Raw genomic sequence first — 15,169 nt, 5'->3', positions numbered from 1 at the left:
ACCACTCGGCTATTTGGTGGGGGATGGATGCAAAACCTACAACGCTTTAAAATACTTTAAGCATTTAATATTTGTTTTTAAAATTTTAGTGTCTTTTTCAACGTAAAATTGCAGATCATTTGGTATATTTCTGTAGTTGGTTTAGTAAGAATAGCGGTCGCCAGTGGTCGCTGTTTTGCGGGAAATTGGATATTTTTGCTGTTTTTCCGGTGTCAGCGGGGGAATGACAACATAGGCCCCTTTTCCATTCAATATATCTACAAAATATCGACTAAAAAGTAAGGCTCCCCCATCTCCTTCTCACAGTGTAAGAATGTCTGTCTGTGGGAAATATTATCAGTACCTTTGTAATTGGACTTTAAACATTTCTTTATTATGTTTCCATTGGGTAAGTTAGCCTACTTAGCCCTCGAGCTAACATCAGTTTTTGCTCTACAGCTGCGTAGTTCGACAATTTTGGAGTTCCTTTGGAGGTCTAAGAGATAGGTAGCGACCTATCACTGAACTGTAACCTAGAAATAACTTCACTGGCAATTTACTTAAGAGATATCTAAGTTACTCAAACCTGAAGTGCGCCAACGTGGTGCTAGCTTAACTTGCACTGGTTATTGAACTGAGGTTCAGCGTTTGGATGCTGAAAGTTTTGTCAGTGTTTGCTTGCTAATCATGCTCCGATCTTTTGCTGACAGTAGGCGATTTATCTCTTCTGAAGCAGGCATCTGTTTGAGGAATTCATTCTTTATGTGCCACTGGGAGCAGCAGCATGGCAGATGACAAGGACGTGTTGAGAGACGTTTGGTTCGGCCGGATACCCACCTGCTTCACTCTGAACCAGGATGAGGTTACTGAGAGGGAAGCCGAGGCTTATTATGTAAGTACAGTTGTTCTCATCTAACATGATGCAAAATCTAGGCCTGACTTAACTTTTGTTTTTGGAGATTAATGCTTTCTGACGAAGCATGCTTCAAGGAAGTCCTTCAGACAACACAGTCAGAAGGAAGCCTCTTATTTAACTTTTGTAAGCCTGCTTACAGAAGGGTACATGACCCATATTCATAAGCATTCCGAGGATCCACTCAGCAGCAAGGAGTTCTAGGATAAGAATGATGTAAAAGAGTTGTCAAAGCAAAATGAAGGAACTAACTACCTCAGTGTGGAGGTGTAGCTGACCAGGCTGTGGTCTCACCTGAACCGAAAACATTAGTGAAATAGTCAAACCTACATAGATTATAGGTGTAGTTCTAAGTATCATCTAACAAAGTGTTTTTCAAACATTTTGTTCTTGCTTGCGAAAATTACATTTCTTTATACTTCCAGGTAGCCAGACATTATTGCAGTTGCTTTTTTTGCTTTGGCTTTGAGTGGCGTTGAACACTGTGGCTCCTTTTGCTCTCATTTTCAGTACAGTCCCTGTAGCTGACCATTCTCAAAATAATATATCTATATATATATATATATATCTATATATATATATTAAACCACTTTACACCGTCCAATGAATCATACAAACATAAAAGAAGCAAAAAACCTAACTCAAGGAATGAATCACTGTTGTATCTATGTATAATAAATTTAGGAAGGAACCTGTTTTAAATTATATAATGTGTTGTTGGGGGAAAACAAATCATTTGTTCACATCACTTTATTTGAATCTATAAAAACTGCCAAGAGTAACACAGTTTGACAGGCATAAAATAGTATTTTTGCACCAATAAAGTGATTCACGTATAACTATTAGGTGAAAACATGACTTACCTCAGCGTGGTGCACAGGAAAATGGTTAGGTAGGTGGAAGGCAGAATAGGAAATTGTAGGCCTAAAACACTATCTGGAGCAGATAAGAAGTATCTGAAATTCACACCCTTCAGAAATAGAAAAGAAAACAGCAAAGATCTGACACAGTAGAGGTGCAATCTTTCAGTTTGTCTATCTGCTGTTCACTGAAGCCTCATCAGAAATTAGTGGAAGGGTGGCTGTCAAGAAGCCATTCTTAAGGAAGGGAAACAGGGAGAAAAGGATGTGGATACACAAGAAATGGACTGAAAACACATATTATGGAGTGATAAATCCAAACTTGATGGTCAGGAAAGACGTAGAACAGTGTGTATCTGTAAAGTGCATTGGAGACTGTCACAGTTTCGGGCTACATTTCAGCCAGGTGTGTTGAGTATCTGGTCAAAATTGCTAGAATTATGATTGCAGAAAAATGCCATCAGATTTTGGTCCATTAGGAAAGCATCTGAGTGGCTATGATCCCACATAAAAAATGCAGTAGAAGGATACCCGAATAGACCAGATATACCAAATACAGATTTTTAGCTTGGTAGAAGTGTGGAAACTCAATGTATTTCCATGTATGTTTGCACTTTTTTCCAGTAACTTGTGGCTCCCATTTTCCATTAATCTAAAGAAAATACAAAGAAATGAGGGGTGGCTCATGACTTTTTGTATATGTCTGCTGTATCAGTGTTTGTTACAGACTCAGTGGTTTACAAATAAATGAACAAGAAGACAAAAATCATATAGAATAAAAAACAAATACAAGTACATATAGATATGTCTGTGAAGGTTCTCAGTCATCCAGGTCATCGTAGTCTAAGGAGCTTGGAAAGAAAAGTGTCTGGACTTCGAGTTGCTTGAAGACGTTTCACCTCTCATCCGAGAAGCTTCTTCAGTTCTAAGGTCAAATGGTGGAGAGCCCCAGATTTAAACGCAGTGGGAGTTTCCCCCCACAGAGGGACAAATGACCCCCTGATGATCCTCTACCTAATCACATGAGCCAAGGTGTGAAAGCAGGTGTGGGTCACAATCAGCCAGGGTTTCGCGTGAGCTCATTGTGAAACCTGGTCCCACCCTATCATGTGATTTCCTGAGGTCAGATGGCCCAGGATGTGAGTGGGCGTTAAGGCGTCTGGGAAGGGATCTCAAAACTGGATTATAGATGGCAGACAGTTGGTGTCGCTCACAGTGGACGTAAATGGCTTCTTTCACTCCTCTTTCAAACCATCTGTCCTCTCTGTCCAAAATGTGAATGTTGGCATCCTCGAAAGAGTGACCTTTGTCCTCTAGATGCAGATGAACCGCTGAGTCTTGTCCCGTGGAGGTGGCTCTTCTATGTTGTGCCATGCACTTGTGAAGTGGCTTTTTGGTCTCTCCGATGTAGAGGTCTGGGTAGGGCTGGGCGATATGACCCAAAATTCATATCTCGATATTTTTTTAGCTGGATGGCGATATAAGATATATATCTCGATATATTTTTTTAAAGCCATAAAGTAAGAACAAAAAGAGAGTTCTTAGTCAAAGCTGTGTCCCAGATGTCACACAGGCACTTTTATTAACATAGAGCAGATGTACATAAAATTTACTCAAAAATAAATTATGAGCATTTATTAAATAATAATGCTCCATAAATAAAAGAAAACAATGTTGTTTTTGTGCATAACAAAAAGCTCACAATTGTGCAGTCAAAATGTAAACTAAAAGACGCTGAGCACAATAACAAAGACAGATTTCACAGCTGCTCTGTTCCCAACTTCTACTGCGTGACTGACAGCCTGGAGTTTGAAATCCACTTCGCAACCACGTCTCTTAACAGGTGCCATTTATGGTCCTTATACACAGTAGGGTAATATTACATTGAAGCACAGTACGTATCACTCCGCTAGGCTCAGCCGTAATGCTCCGACAATCCATCAAGCGGTGCAGCTCCGTAGCTTACCAAAGTCGTACTCAAACATTTTTGACAGATTGCTGAGCGCCGTGTTCCACATAAAATCGGTTCGCGGCCATCAAGCCAACCAGAATTCATACATAAGGCACGCTGCCAACTTTTGAGAAAATGAAAGGATTTTAGTCCGTGCAGCACCTCTGGGCTGCATGGCGTTAGCGTGGTTAGCTAGCTAACACGTTGACGCCGTCCAGCCCCACGCACGGGGCGATGCGCAGTAACTCGTTAACGGAGATTTGCCGTGTCCATCTTGTCGCTTCCTGTAGGTGAAGCGATGGGGGAGGAGGGGGAGTTGTGTTCAGTGAAGGAGAGGCGAGGCCGAGTAACGTTGCGTAAACTTGCGGCTCCACAAGTATAATTATAACGTAACATAGACTATATCGATATAAATGATATGGTCACATCTTATATCTCGTATAAAAATATATCGATATTTTTTAAAAACTCGATATATCGCCCAGCTCTAGGTCTGGGCATTCCTCGCTGCACTGTACAGCATACACCGCATTGTTAAGTTTGTGTTTAGGAGTTTTGTCTTTCGGGTGAACCAGTTTCACACCTGGACTTCCCTTAAGGAACACAATTGCACTTGCACTGCACACCAATTGGGAATCACTGACCTAATGTAATGGACATTTCAGTTGAATACACTAGCTTTTAGACAATATTTACACAATACTTGGAATTACAAACCAGTCTGTGCCGAAGTACAATGACATGCCTATAATTTTTGCTTGTGTTTATACACCGTTCTGGGATATTTTGTAAGTTACTCTGTTTATCTGTTTATCCTAAGGGAAATAAATGATGAGCTTTTAAAACTTACACCAGCAACACCGTGGCAATTTAAATTAAGTGTGTAATAGTTTGAGACTATGAAAATGCTGTAAACGATAATGAGATCACTGTGGTTTAACAAATCAAAGTAATTACTGCTACACTGTAACTCCATTTTATGGTTTCTGACACTTCTGATACAACTATTTCTACCTTGTCTCAATCAGCTGCTGTACAGACTGTAAGAGAAAAAAAGATACAATTGCTCTGCTGTTTAAAGGCATCCAGCAAGTGGAGTGTTTTCTTGTATGAAACTAAGTACATTGATTGATTTGAGTTAATCAGCACACCATGAATATCAATATGGCAGCTTCAGTTTGTGTTTACTGATCTCTTATGCTAGTCTTTAGTGATAATTGGATCTTCTCAAAAAAAAAGCAAACCAAAAAACCCAAAACAAACCCATTAATTAACTCAAATATGTAAACTGCGAATTTGTTCCTCACTTGGAGGAAAAATGGTTGCTCTACACTTTGTCTTTCTACCATTTCCTTCTCTGCTGATGAGTCTCCTTCTAAAAGTCCTCCTGTCCACTGCTAACATTTTTTCACATTGAGAGTTCTTTCAAGGGCTGTGGTGCTTTGTGAAAATTTTTTACCTCTGTCAGGATTTATTTTTAGGGTAGAGCATACCGCAGTTATCACTAGTAGCTACTCTTAAGTCCTAAGAAGTCCTGTGAATACAGGCCATAGATTATGCAAATAATCTATTTTGTTTACAAGTCCCAACCAACATGTACTTCAAGTTTCAGGGTATCCATGTAAATTAAGTGTTAAGAATCTTTGAATGTGGTTAATTCTAGTGAATTGAGGGATTGTGATCTAACAGCAGTTACTATGTAGTTGCCGTAGCTATGCCACATGGCTCACATGCACCACAAAAATGTACAACATGACGCTACAGTTACTCTATAGATTGTTGTCTGCTGTTATGTGACATATATGATATGTCACAGTAAATGGAAAAAATAACAAAATAATTCATTCATTGTTTATAGGTGTCTTTAATTCACAACTGTGTGAGGACATTTTACTCATCTGTAATATTGGATGTTAATACACAAAGAACCAAGCAGACACACAATATAGCTGCTCATTATGTCATTAATGTGCACTTTCTAAATTTAGCCCACGGCTACCATGTAGTTCAAAGTAACAGACTGTCCCTTATTAATGCACCTCTTCCCCTGTTCTCTTACTTTATCAGCTGCTGTTACCCAGAGTGAGCTACCTGACTCTGGTCACAGACAAGGTGAAAAAGCACTTCCTCAAAGTGATGAGAGCAGAGGATGTGGAGGAGATGTGGTTCGAGTACGAAGGAACGCCACTCAAATGGTGAGAGAATAACTGCTGTTGTTTGAACTCATTTCAATCAGTGCATCAATGGAGTTTTACTTTTCCAGTCGTAAGATGGTGGTTTGGCATTCGTGGAAGACAAATGTTAAAAGAACAGAATCTCATTCTCTGCTTATCATGTTTAAAGTTTGTTACTGTCATGATTCTTTTTATAGAAATGTCTACTGATGAAATGTCTTTTGGCTGATCCAGTTAGTTTATTGTCCTACTTTATAAGACTGAAACCATATTACAGCTAGCAGTATTATCTGGAAACTGGGTTGGGGTTTAATGTTATATTTAGGCATCATCTTGAAAATAAATGTAGTCAAATCTCTTCATTGGGAATAAATAATCTATTTGATGTAATTGTCTTTTGTTTTGCTGCCTTATGTAAACATATATGTTCTCTAAAGCGTTGTGCAGTCAGGACTATGTATTCATGCCACTATCAAGCATTCGAGAACAGCACAGAAGCTTTTGCCAGTATTTGCATTTCTTTTGTGTCTACTGACTGCTAAAATCAGAGCCAGTTATAAAGATGGAATTACAGCACGTAGCCACAAGATGTCAGTAGTGCAACACAAGTGATTAGCCTATTTCACAGCCTAAGTAATAGTAAATCGCTAAATAAAAAAGTAGTCATTAATTACTTATTGTCATATAGAAAAGTAATTTTATCTTAACCGTTATGATAACCAGTATGATTAGCATATGAGTACAAACATGAAATGCATGCATTATTTTAGGCTCTGATGAAGAAAAGCCTCTTCATTTCTGAAACATCGAAGGGTGTTACAAACCCCTTTCTAAACACTGGAAGTTAGGATTAAAACTGTTATGATTATATGTTATGGTTAAACTTACCAAACCACCGCGCAAAAGAAAAAACATAGGATTATGTGAAACAAAGTCCTGATAAAATGATCTATGTAAAGATGTGACTAGACTCTCTAGTATAAGTCATAATCTTTAGTATAACTCACCAGCTGAAAGGCTTCTACAGGGGCCTGGATTTGAGTCAGTCCTGGGCCACCTCCAGTGTGTTTTCCTCCCAGTCTCTCTCCCTGCTTCCTGTCTACTCTACTGTCTACAGGTGATGCAACTGATCAGCTTAAACGTTTCCAAGCCCAAAGATAGGGGTAAAACTAGTTTCTTGGCTTTGGGAACAGATGCTGAACACAAACATTCAACAGGTTTTTCTCTTGTACCATAATTTTGTTTTTGCATTTCATGGATACAGGCACTATCCAATTGGAGTCTTGTTTGACCTCCATGCTTCTAACAGCGTCTTACCCTGGAGCATCACTGTGCACTTTAAGGTAAGAGCTGATCACAAGTTTATTGATTTGATAAGTCTTAGCGCTCCTATCTAATTTGTTTCTAGAAGCATGAAGTTCTGTTAAACCTCTTACTTACTCAGCTACAAATACAATACAAAATATTGGAAATAAATACACAACAAAATATTGAAATAGGGATGAATGAAGAGGATTACTCTGGTTGGTGAACCAAAGCAGAGACAAAAAGACTGTGTTAATTGCCAGTTAATTATTTGTAGATGTGTAAATAAAATGGCCTGAGAACATGTTTTCCTGTTTCTTGTGGTATCCCCATCATCGAGCTTTAAATATTTTTGCCATGTGAATATGTGTCAGAATTTTCCAGATCAGGACCTGCTCCACTGCCCATCCAGCTCTGTGATAGAGGCTCACTTCATGTCCAGCATCAAGGAGGCCGACGCCCTGAAGCACAAGAGCCAAGTTGTCAATGACATGCAGAAGAAAGACCACAAACAGCTGTGGATGGGCTTGCAGAACGGTGAGACACACGCACATGCCCATTTCAGGGTGTGGCGTTGACATGCACACAAAGAATACATCCAAACAGATTGGCAGATGATCATGATGCATAAACAAACCAAAGAGAGGGACGGTCTGAGTTTGCAAACTTCTTTCCAAACGCCCACCAGTTTGTATTTCCACATCATCATTCCAAGCAGATTAATCTCCTACCGGCTTTATAGAATAGTCAAAGCTTGTGTTGGGAGAGGTGTCAGGGAGAACTGGATGCCTCTGATTTGTGGTTTGTTGTAAAACTTGTGCTTGTTTTTGAATTGCAACCCAGTCTGCAACATGATGTGCCTGGAATGTCTGCTGGTCAAGCTGATTAAAATGGTAACTATAAACACTTCAACCACCAGGACGGCAGCCACCCTTTGGACCACTCAGCAGCAAATGTGTCATCTTGGTTTTCTGTATAATTGCCTGCTTCTTAGTTATTATTAGAGCACACAAATGTTATTCCAGACCAGTCACGCTTATATCTAAATGTCTAAAGTGGAATTTATAGTTCTGCAAATGTGTCCGTCTGTGTACACGTTTCCATTTCGAGAGGGTGGAGAGAGGGATTTATACAGACTGCTGACGCACTCCCGGGCAGTCCTCCGAAATGCTACATCTACATCGCTGGAAGTGGATGACATATGCGTCTCCCAGATGCTGACTGGTTGATAGTGGACCAAAACTACAGCAGAGTTCACCAGGAAAAGAAGAACTGCAAAAAAAAAAAACCCTTAAAGATAAAAAAAAAAATCCAGGATGAAAAGCACAGAAGGTGGCTGCAGTGAGCACTTCTCGACGTTGTCAACACTCAGTTTCAGTTCTTTGTATGTTATAACTTCACTCTTCTCCATGGCTGGCTGACATGGAGAAGAGTGTTTTTGGCTGATGGAGCAAAGCAAGAATGACCCACAGACTGGTTGTGCTTTTCCCCTGCCTCCATTTATTAACAGAGCTCACTGCAGGCACACAGGGTATCCTTGGACTGGGGCAAACAGTAAACACACCAGCCATCCTGAACAATAAATTCTGCTTAAAGTAGCAAAAGCCATTTATATGAATATTATTACAAATAAGTCTGCATCTAACGGTTCTTTTGGTTAGTTTGCATACTCTATGGATGTGAAAATTGTTAATGCCTATCTCTCAGATAGTTTGCTTATAGTTGTTATTATCCCATAACTGTCAAAACTGCACACTGTGCATGTGGCATTTGTAAGAGTCGAACAGGTTTGCAGAAAAACCCAAGGGTGTCAAACCCGCAAAACTTCAGCTGCTTGTCTCTCTCCCACTTTCCCCTGAAACTCGTGGTGTGAAAATAACAAAATATCACATTATTATGAAAAGGCAGATAAAAGTGAATTTAGAAGATTCTTAAAAAGATAAGGTTATGAACTTGTTTTTTTAACTGAGGGTTTTGTTTAAAACTGCATTTAACAGAGAAGAAGCAAGTCCTTTTAACCTATCCAAAAAGAAGGAGTTGGCCCCAGACATGAAAGTGAAAGATGAAACTTAATCTGAACTAAAACTTTCACATCCAAAACAGACCAGAAACAGAGAGGTCTCAAACTTTCATCCAGGAGAGAGAAAAACAGACTGTTCATGTGAAAGTAAGGCAGGGATGCAGGTGGGGGGTTTGACATTAGCATATGCTGTGTGGAAACATTTTGATGGTGAAAGATCACACTGTAACTAAAAGACTAAATTCTTGTGTTGCTTTGACAGTTGGCCCGAGTAATACTGACACTAAATTTCAGTTTTAGTGACGCGTCTCTATCTTTTACTTTAACCTCCATTTGAAGGTGCTGAGGTGTTTGAAAACTGGTGTTTCTCAGAGTTAAAGAACAATTTCATTCTCATTCTAGCACATGTCTTAGGCTAGGCATGTATTCAATTCAGTTCAGTTTTAATTTAAGTTACACCCACTCAAAACAACAGTGCTTTATATTGCACCCGCTCCAGCTCACTTAAAAACCAGAAAATCCCATAGAGACCATGCACCCAATCTTAAATCTTCACACTAATTAAAATTCAAGTGAAAGTGATGCATTTCCTTGGAAATTTTATGTAGTAAACATAAACAACACAGGCTGTTGTTTTTATTGTTTATGTAAATTGCTAATGATACCCAGACATATGTGTCCCTCATTGCCACTGCAACACAATCTTCAAAATAAGAGCAATAAATGAGGGCCAGACTAATGAGTTAATCCACAAATTGACCACCTCCTATGACCAGTTTCCATTCACTTTTTATATAAGTAAATACATTTTATATAATTATGTCACTGTGAGTCATTTTAATCTTCACGGCCCACACTTTGAGAGTCATTGCCCTAAGCATTTGGGGACATTAAAAGGAAGAACTGTCTGTTAAGTAGAAGGGACTACAAGCAGCACCATCCCAGTCCACTAGCAACCCAGGACCTGTTAGTACTGTTGCTGCAGTGATCTGGATGAACTGAAGACTTATAGAACAGCTCTCTGAGGCAGATGTTTCTCATTTTAATAGTATTGCGTATATTTAAGGCCATCCTAGGCATTTGTTTCGTGAGTGTTAAGAGACACATCCTGGTCAAAAATGACTCAGAGATTCCTCAGTGCATTGCTGGAGGCCGGATAATGTTATCCAGAGTAAATGCCTGGATAGACGCCATGTTTCTGTTCAATAATCAAAATTTTTTTTTCGTAGTTTAGAAGTAAAAATGACAGATGTAAGATGTACCTGTGGTTTAAAAAGTTTATGTATGTCACCTGGCTTTAGAGATAAATATTACAAGGTAATCAGCATCAGCAACATCAGCACAGCGTTTTCTAACAGTATAACTGTGTGATGTCAGAAATATTGGTCACAGCAGAGAACCCCGTGGAGCCACGTTGCTAACTTTTGTCTGTGAGGAAGTGAAAGTTTGCATCTATCACATTAGTACAATTGAAAGCAGCACAGTACATTTCCTTTAATACCAACGGTGTATTCTACTCTCTGTAATAAAATGTAGTAGGTGGCATTGAGTGCCACACTGAGGTCGAGCAGGACAAGCACAGATCAGTCAACTGTCCAAGGTCATAAAAAATAAATAGTAACCTTCACTAGCGCTGTTTCGTTGTTATGGTGAACTCTAAATTCTGACTGAAACTCTTCAAATAAATCATTCCTCTGCAAACTATCGCATAGCAGATTTACAACAAGAATTGGAAGAGTTTTCAGAATGAAAGGAAGGTTTGAAATCAAGTAAGGGATTTTTAAGGAATTACTTAGGAACAGCAGCCTGAATTATTTTGTGATATATAAAGAAAAAAGTGTAATAACAATAATTTTTATTAATGGTAAGACTTTTTGAGTAATCTTTTAGGGACGGGGTCTAATAGGCATACTGATGACCTATTAAAAAGTTAGTTTTATCTTTGTGTGATTTTTATGTTATGTGTCTGTTTTTGTGTCAGATAAGTTCGACCAGTTCTGGGCCATGAACAGGAAGCTGATGGAATATCCCACTGAGGAGGGAGGCTTCAGATACATCCCTTTCAGGATATACCAGGTAACATACATAAGGACACACGAGTAAAACTTAAAAACCACAAACCAAACTCTTTCCCCCACAGAAATATGCTTTGAACATAGTATTTCCACTTTGCACAATGTATTTTTAATTCATTGAAAGGGAAATTTTCCTCTTCTGCCCTGTAGATGGTGCCAAAGGGCTGTGCAAAAGTAAAGAGTGTTTCTTTAGCAGATAAATCAACCAATGATTTCTCCAGCTACTCACTGCCTCTCTTTGTCTACTGTAGTCTACTGTTGAGGTCACAAAAACTATTACTTGGACTCACGATCTGTATTTAAAACAGCCTGTTGATTTGAAAGAAAGAAAGAAAGAAAAGACTAGAACTCTTGATGAAATGAAAGATAAAATGAACTCTTCTTTCCTTTAATTTTAAACCCTCAGATAATAATTCCTACACAATTTAAGAATTGTACCTAAGGATGGGTAAACATTGCTTCTGCCTGCTATAACTCTACATTAACAGTAAAAGAAAATCTTGTCAGTCATCCATGTTAACCTCTTCTTGGACCTTTTCTTTGTATAGTCATAACTTTAATAAACAATAAGAGCCTTGGTTCATTCAGTTTAGAACACACAACCAAGTCTGCAGAGGAATGATTTACATGCCAGTCATAATATTCACCTGACACCTGAGTGTAGGTGGTTTTAATTTCTTTTTCATGCTGCCCGTAACTTCATTGCTTTACATGTTCCTACTTGTAGTCATGACCTATGATAAAACAGTCGCTCTGTAAATGATGTAGGCAAATCAAAAACCAAAATATTTCTCGCAATATGCGTGTGATCCGTTGTGCCTGGGTTCCTGGGGAAGTTATTCATTTGTCCCTGTACATTTGATACCTGTAACACCCACAAGTTTGTCAGGAGTTTCATTGACCCATGTTCAGCCAATGTGTAAGCCTAAGGGTTCAGTCTGGTTTAAGGAGGTGCAGGCAGACAAGCAGCCTCAGGTCGGGTGTTTCCACTACGCCGATATAGCTTAATCCTGACTCAGGTAAAAAGTCCCTTTGGAGCACAGAAAAAAGAAGGGATGAATAAGCAACTGGAAAACATTAGCCGTCGCAAGCCAGACAGTGGGGGAAAGCGCTTTGAGTCAAGTGTTGGGGGTTTCTACACCGATCACAAATGGCCGAAAAACGTCTGGAAAATGAACTTTGCAACTTCTAGAGTACTTGGTACAGTTCACAGAATGAGTAAAAATGCAGTTCTACAACAAAACATGGCATGCTAATGGACGAATCTGTAGCACCGCTGTAAACATATATAAAACAAGTCTGTTTTTATCTTACCGAAGAGTATCATTCAGTCCAGTCAGGGAAGTAAATGGCATGAACACATCTGGAATTTTGTAGCAAAACATGTTGACAGTCTGCTTTGAGTCTAATGCCTCATTGTGAGTGCAGAAAGTCCCATCACTGTTGTTCTGTGAACAATTTAAAACTTTAGTCTGTCAAGGCAAGTTAGGAAATATAATATGAAAAAAATGGAGTGGCAAACAGTGCAAAAAATAGATCTGGTCTTAAATGACTGTGTCAAGTGTTATGTTATGGAACCGAAAGAGATTTGTAGATGTTAATAGCACAGCAGGACTTCAGTGTAATGGTAAGATGCTAGAGTGAACTTTCCTACTAAGCATATTTTTCCGTCACCATATCTGCTGTGACTGCTGGTAATTTCCCATCATGACGATTTATTATCAAGTGTTTTAAGTTTTAATTAGACGTGCTGGGCTCCACATATGGCAGCATTTACATTCTACACAACAACAAGGGCGACGCAGCGGCTGTCAGTCACTGTCAGCGCTGACTGTTTTGCATGAAATTCAAAGCTGAAAATGCTTGTTTTTACTTTCACATCTTCAGCACATAAATAAAACATTTTACACTTCAACAAAAGCATTCTTGTTTTCAGTAATAAAACATTAGCGACGCTTTAAAGTGGTACACAGAAACATGCAGTCCAACCAGCTCAGCCCGCCCTCAGACATGCACTTGTTGCAGCCACAAAGCTATGTAACTTCTCGTGGGTTGAAGAAACCCAAACCTTTCTACTTTTGGACATTTTTCATGACTTAATTGAAAGTTTCAATGGTCATTTATGAGCTGTGTTGGTTTCATGACAATTGTAGCATCAAAGCCTGTTACGAGCTCACATTGTAATTTCCAAATACACTAGAGAATGTCAGCATCATTCCTGAAAAGTCTGGATTGTTGTGGAGATGGTGTGGTTTTAGTCTTACAAACTGCTAAATATTTACAACCAAAGAAAGTCTGGAAAGTCTAAAGAAGAGTGGGAACAGAATCAGTTCATTATGATCTTAAAAATACTGCAGCTTTCTGCAGTGCTGGCAATTACTTTCACGGTCTTAAAGTGCGATGAGTGTCCACAGAAGTTTGCAAAAATTGTTTGGAGAAACCAAAACTCATGAATGTCTGTACTGTTTCATAAGTAGGGCACAGCTTTGCTGAGCAGTAACTGTGGCTAAGTAAGTAGCCTGCTTTTAGAAAGGCAACGTTTTGCTTTTACCTAGATGACCAGACACCCTTTTGTTTTTGTTTGTTGTCGTTTCTCTCAAATGCTGTGCTCTACGGTGTTATGTCTACAGACTTAATGCTTCTTTATGACATAGTTACAGTTTGAGGTAATGAGGCTAATTGGGGATAACTCAGTAATAATTCCTAATTGACAAAGTTAAGCGGCATTTATTCCTTTATTTTATTAGTTTATTACATGCTGATTACATACCTCCAACTAGGTGTGGGCAATATAGACACAAAATTACTTCACAGTATTTCAAGGAAATTTCCAAGAATGATATTTCTGAAATTTTAAAAAAGCAATGTTTTCTCATGATTGCAGCTTGTAGGCAGCAGGGTTATTCGCGGAAACAAATGAAGAGCATTTTCCATCCTTTTTTTTCCAACGAGCTTCTGTCATTGGTGACAAACTACTTAAATTAAAGTGTGAATTTATTTTAATAAGCTGCCAGCAGCAGCAGGATAGTGAAGTGCTGTAATATAGTGCTATGACTAAAGTCACTTAACCTTGTAACTCTTTAGCGGCATGCATATTGCCACAAATTAAAAAGTGAATTAAAACATCTCAGGTAAAAAATATTTTTTATCATAGGTTGAGGTTTTTAACCAGTTGCTTAAGGCCCTGATTTTCCACCAGGTAACCGCATCAGTAATTTCTATCCACCGTTTGCTCTTCCTGTCATATGGAGTGCAACGAGTGACTGATCCAGAGATGCTCGGTTGAGTCATTTGTTTACTTTTGCTAATATATCCTCCTCGCGTGCTTTCATACCTTGGTTGTGCTCGACAAGTGTGTCTTTACCTCGATTGTGTCTTTACCTCGAGTGTGTCTTTACCTCGAGTGGTGAAACAAGCGTTGTGTTTGCACCTTAAGCGGTAACAGTCTTCTTGCATATTTTGCAAAGTATTGTGTTTTTCTAGAGGTTGTTGATGTAGCTATCTTTATAGCCACAAAATCATCATCAGAGGCTGCCACACAGCTCTCGTTCTCAGATATGCTTGGGCTAGTCTCGTTGTACAACCATATCATTAATATTGCAATATGATACTTTTATATCATGTAAAAACGTACATTGACATCACTGGCGATATGACATGGCACAGCTGCACCTGTATGATCACACAGCATAGCAGTAGGAACAGTTTTGGATTCTGTAATAATCAAAATAGAACCGAGTTAATAACACCTCTTGGTGTATTGTTAAATCTTCCACATAGTTTACATGATGGCTTGTTCCATCACTTCTAGTATTATGTTTGCAATAATGTAAGACTGGTCTATTTCACTTTAAGGGTTCAATTAAGCAATAAGTGTTACATATCCAGTGTC

General features: G+C 38.9%; 1 protein-coding gene across 3 annotated transcripts in view; it reads left to right on the top strand.

The window, feature by feature from the left end:
- Nucleotides 1–9: 9 nt before the first annotated feature.
- atg5 (ATG5 autophagy related 5 homolog) overlaps nucleotides 10–15,169 on the top strand; it is a 49,534-nt gene continuing 34,374 nt past the window's right edge. The window contains exons 1-6 of one of the 3 annotated variants that reach the window (XM_082552047.1): nucleotides 10–278; nucleotides 716–871; nucleotides 5,771–5,898; nucleotides 7,142–7,220; nucleotides 7,557–7,719; nucleotides 11,184–11,278. In XM_082552047.1, coding sequence (XP_082408173.1) covers nucleotides 764–871; nucleotides 5,771–5,898; nucleotides 7,142–7,220; nucleotides 7,557–7,719; nucleotides 11,184–11,278 — 573 coding nt within the window. In that variant the 5' untranslated portion in view covers nucleotides 10–278; nucleotides 716–763. Of the gene's footprint in view, nucleotides 279–712; nucleotides 872–5,770; nucleotides 5,899–7,141; nucleotides 7,221–7,556; nucleotides 7,720–11,183; nucleotides 11,279–15,169 lie in introns of all 3 variants that reach the window. The other 2 variants (XM_082552046.1, XM_082552048.1) reach the window with 2 other exon arrangements.

Source organism: Aulonocara stuartgranti (assembly GCF_965226115.1).
Source record: "Aulonocara stuartgranti genome assembly, chromosome: 11".
Lineage (NCBI taxonomy): Eukaryota > Metazoa > Chordata > Actinopteri > Cichliformes > Cichlidae > Aulonocara > Aulonocara stuartgranti.
Note: the sequence above shows the minus strand (reverse complement) of the source record. Positions and strands in the feature narration are given on the sequence as shown.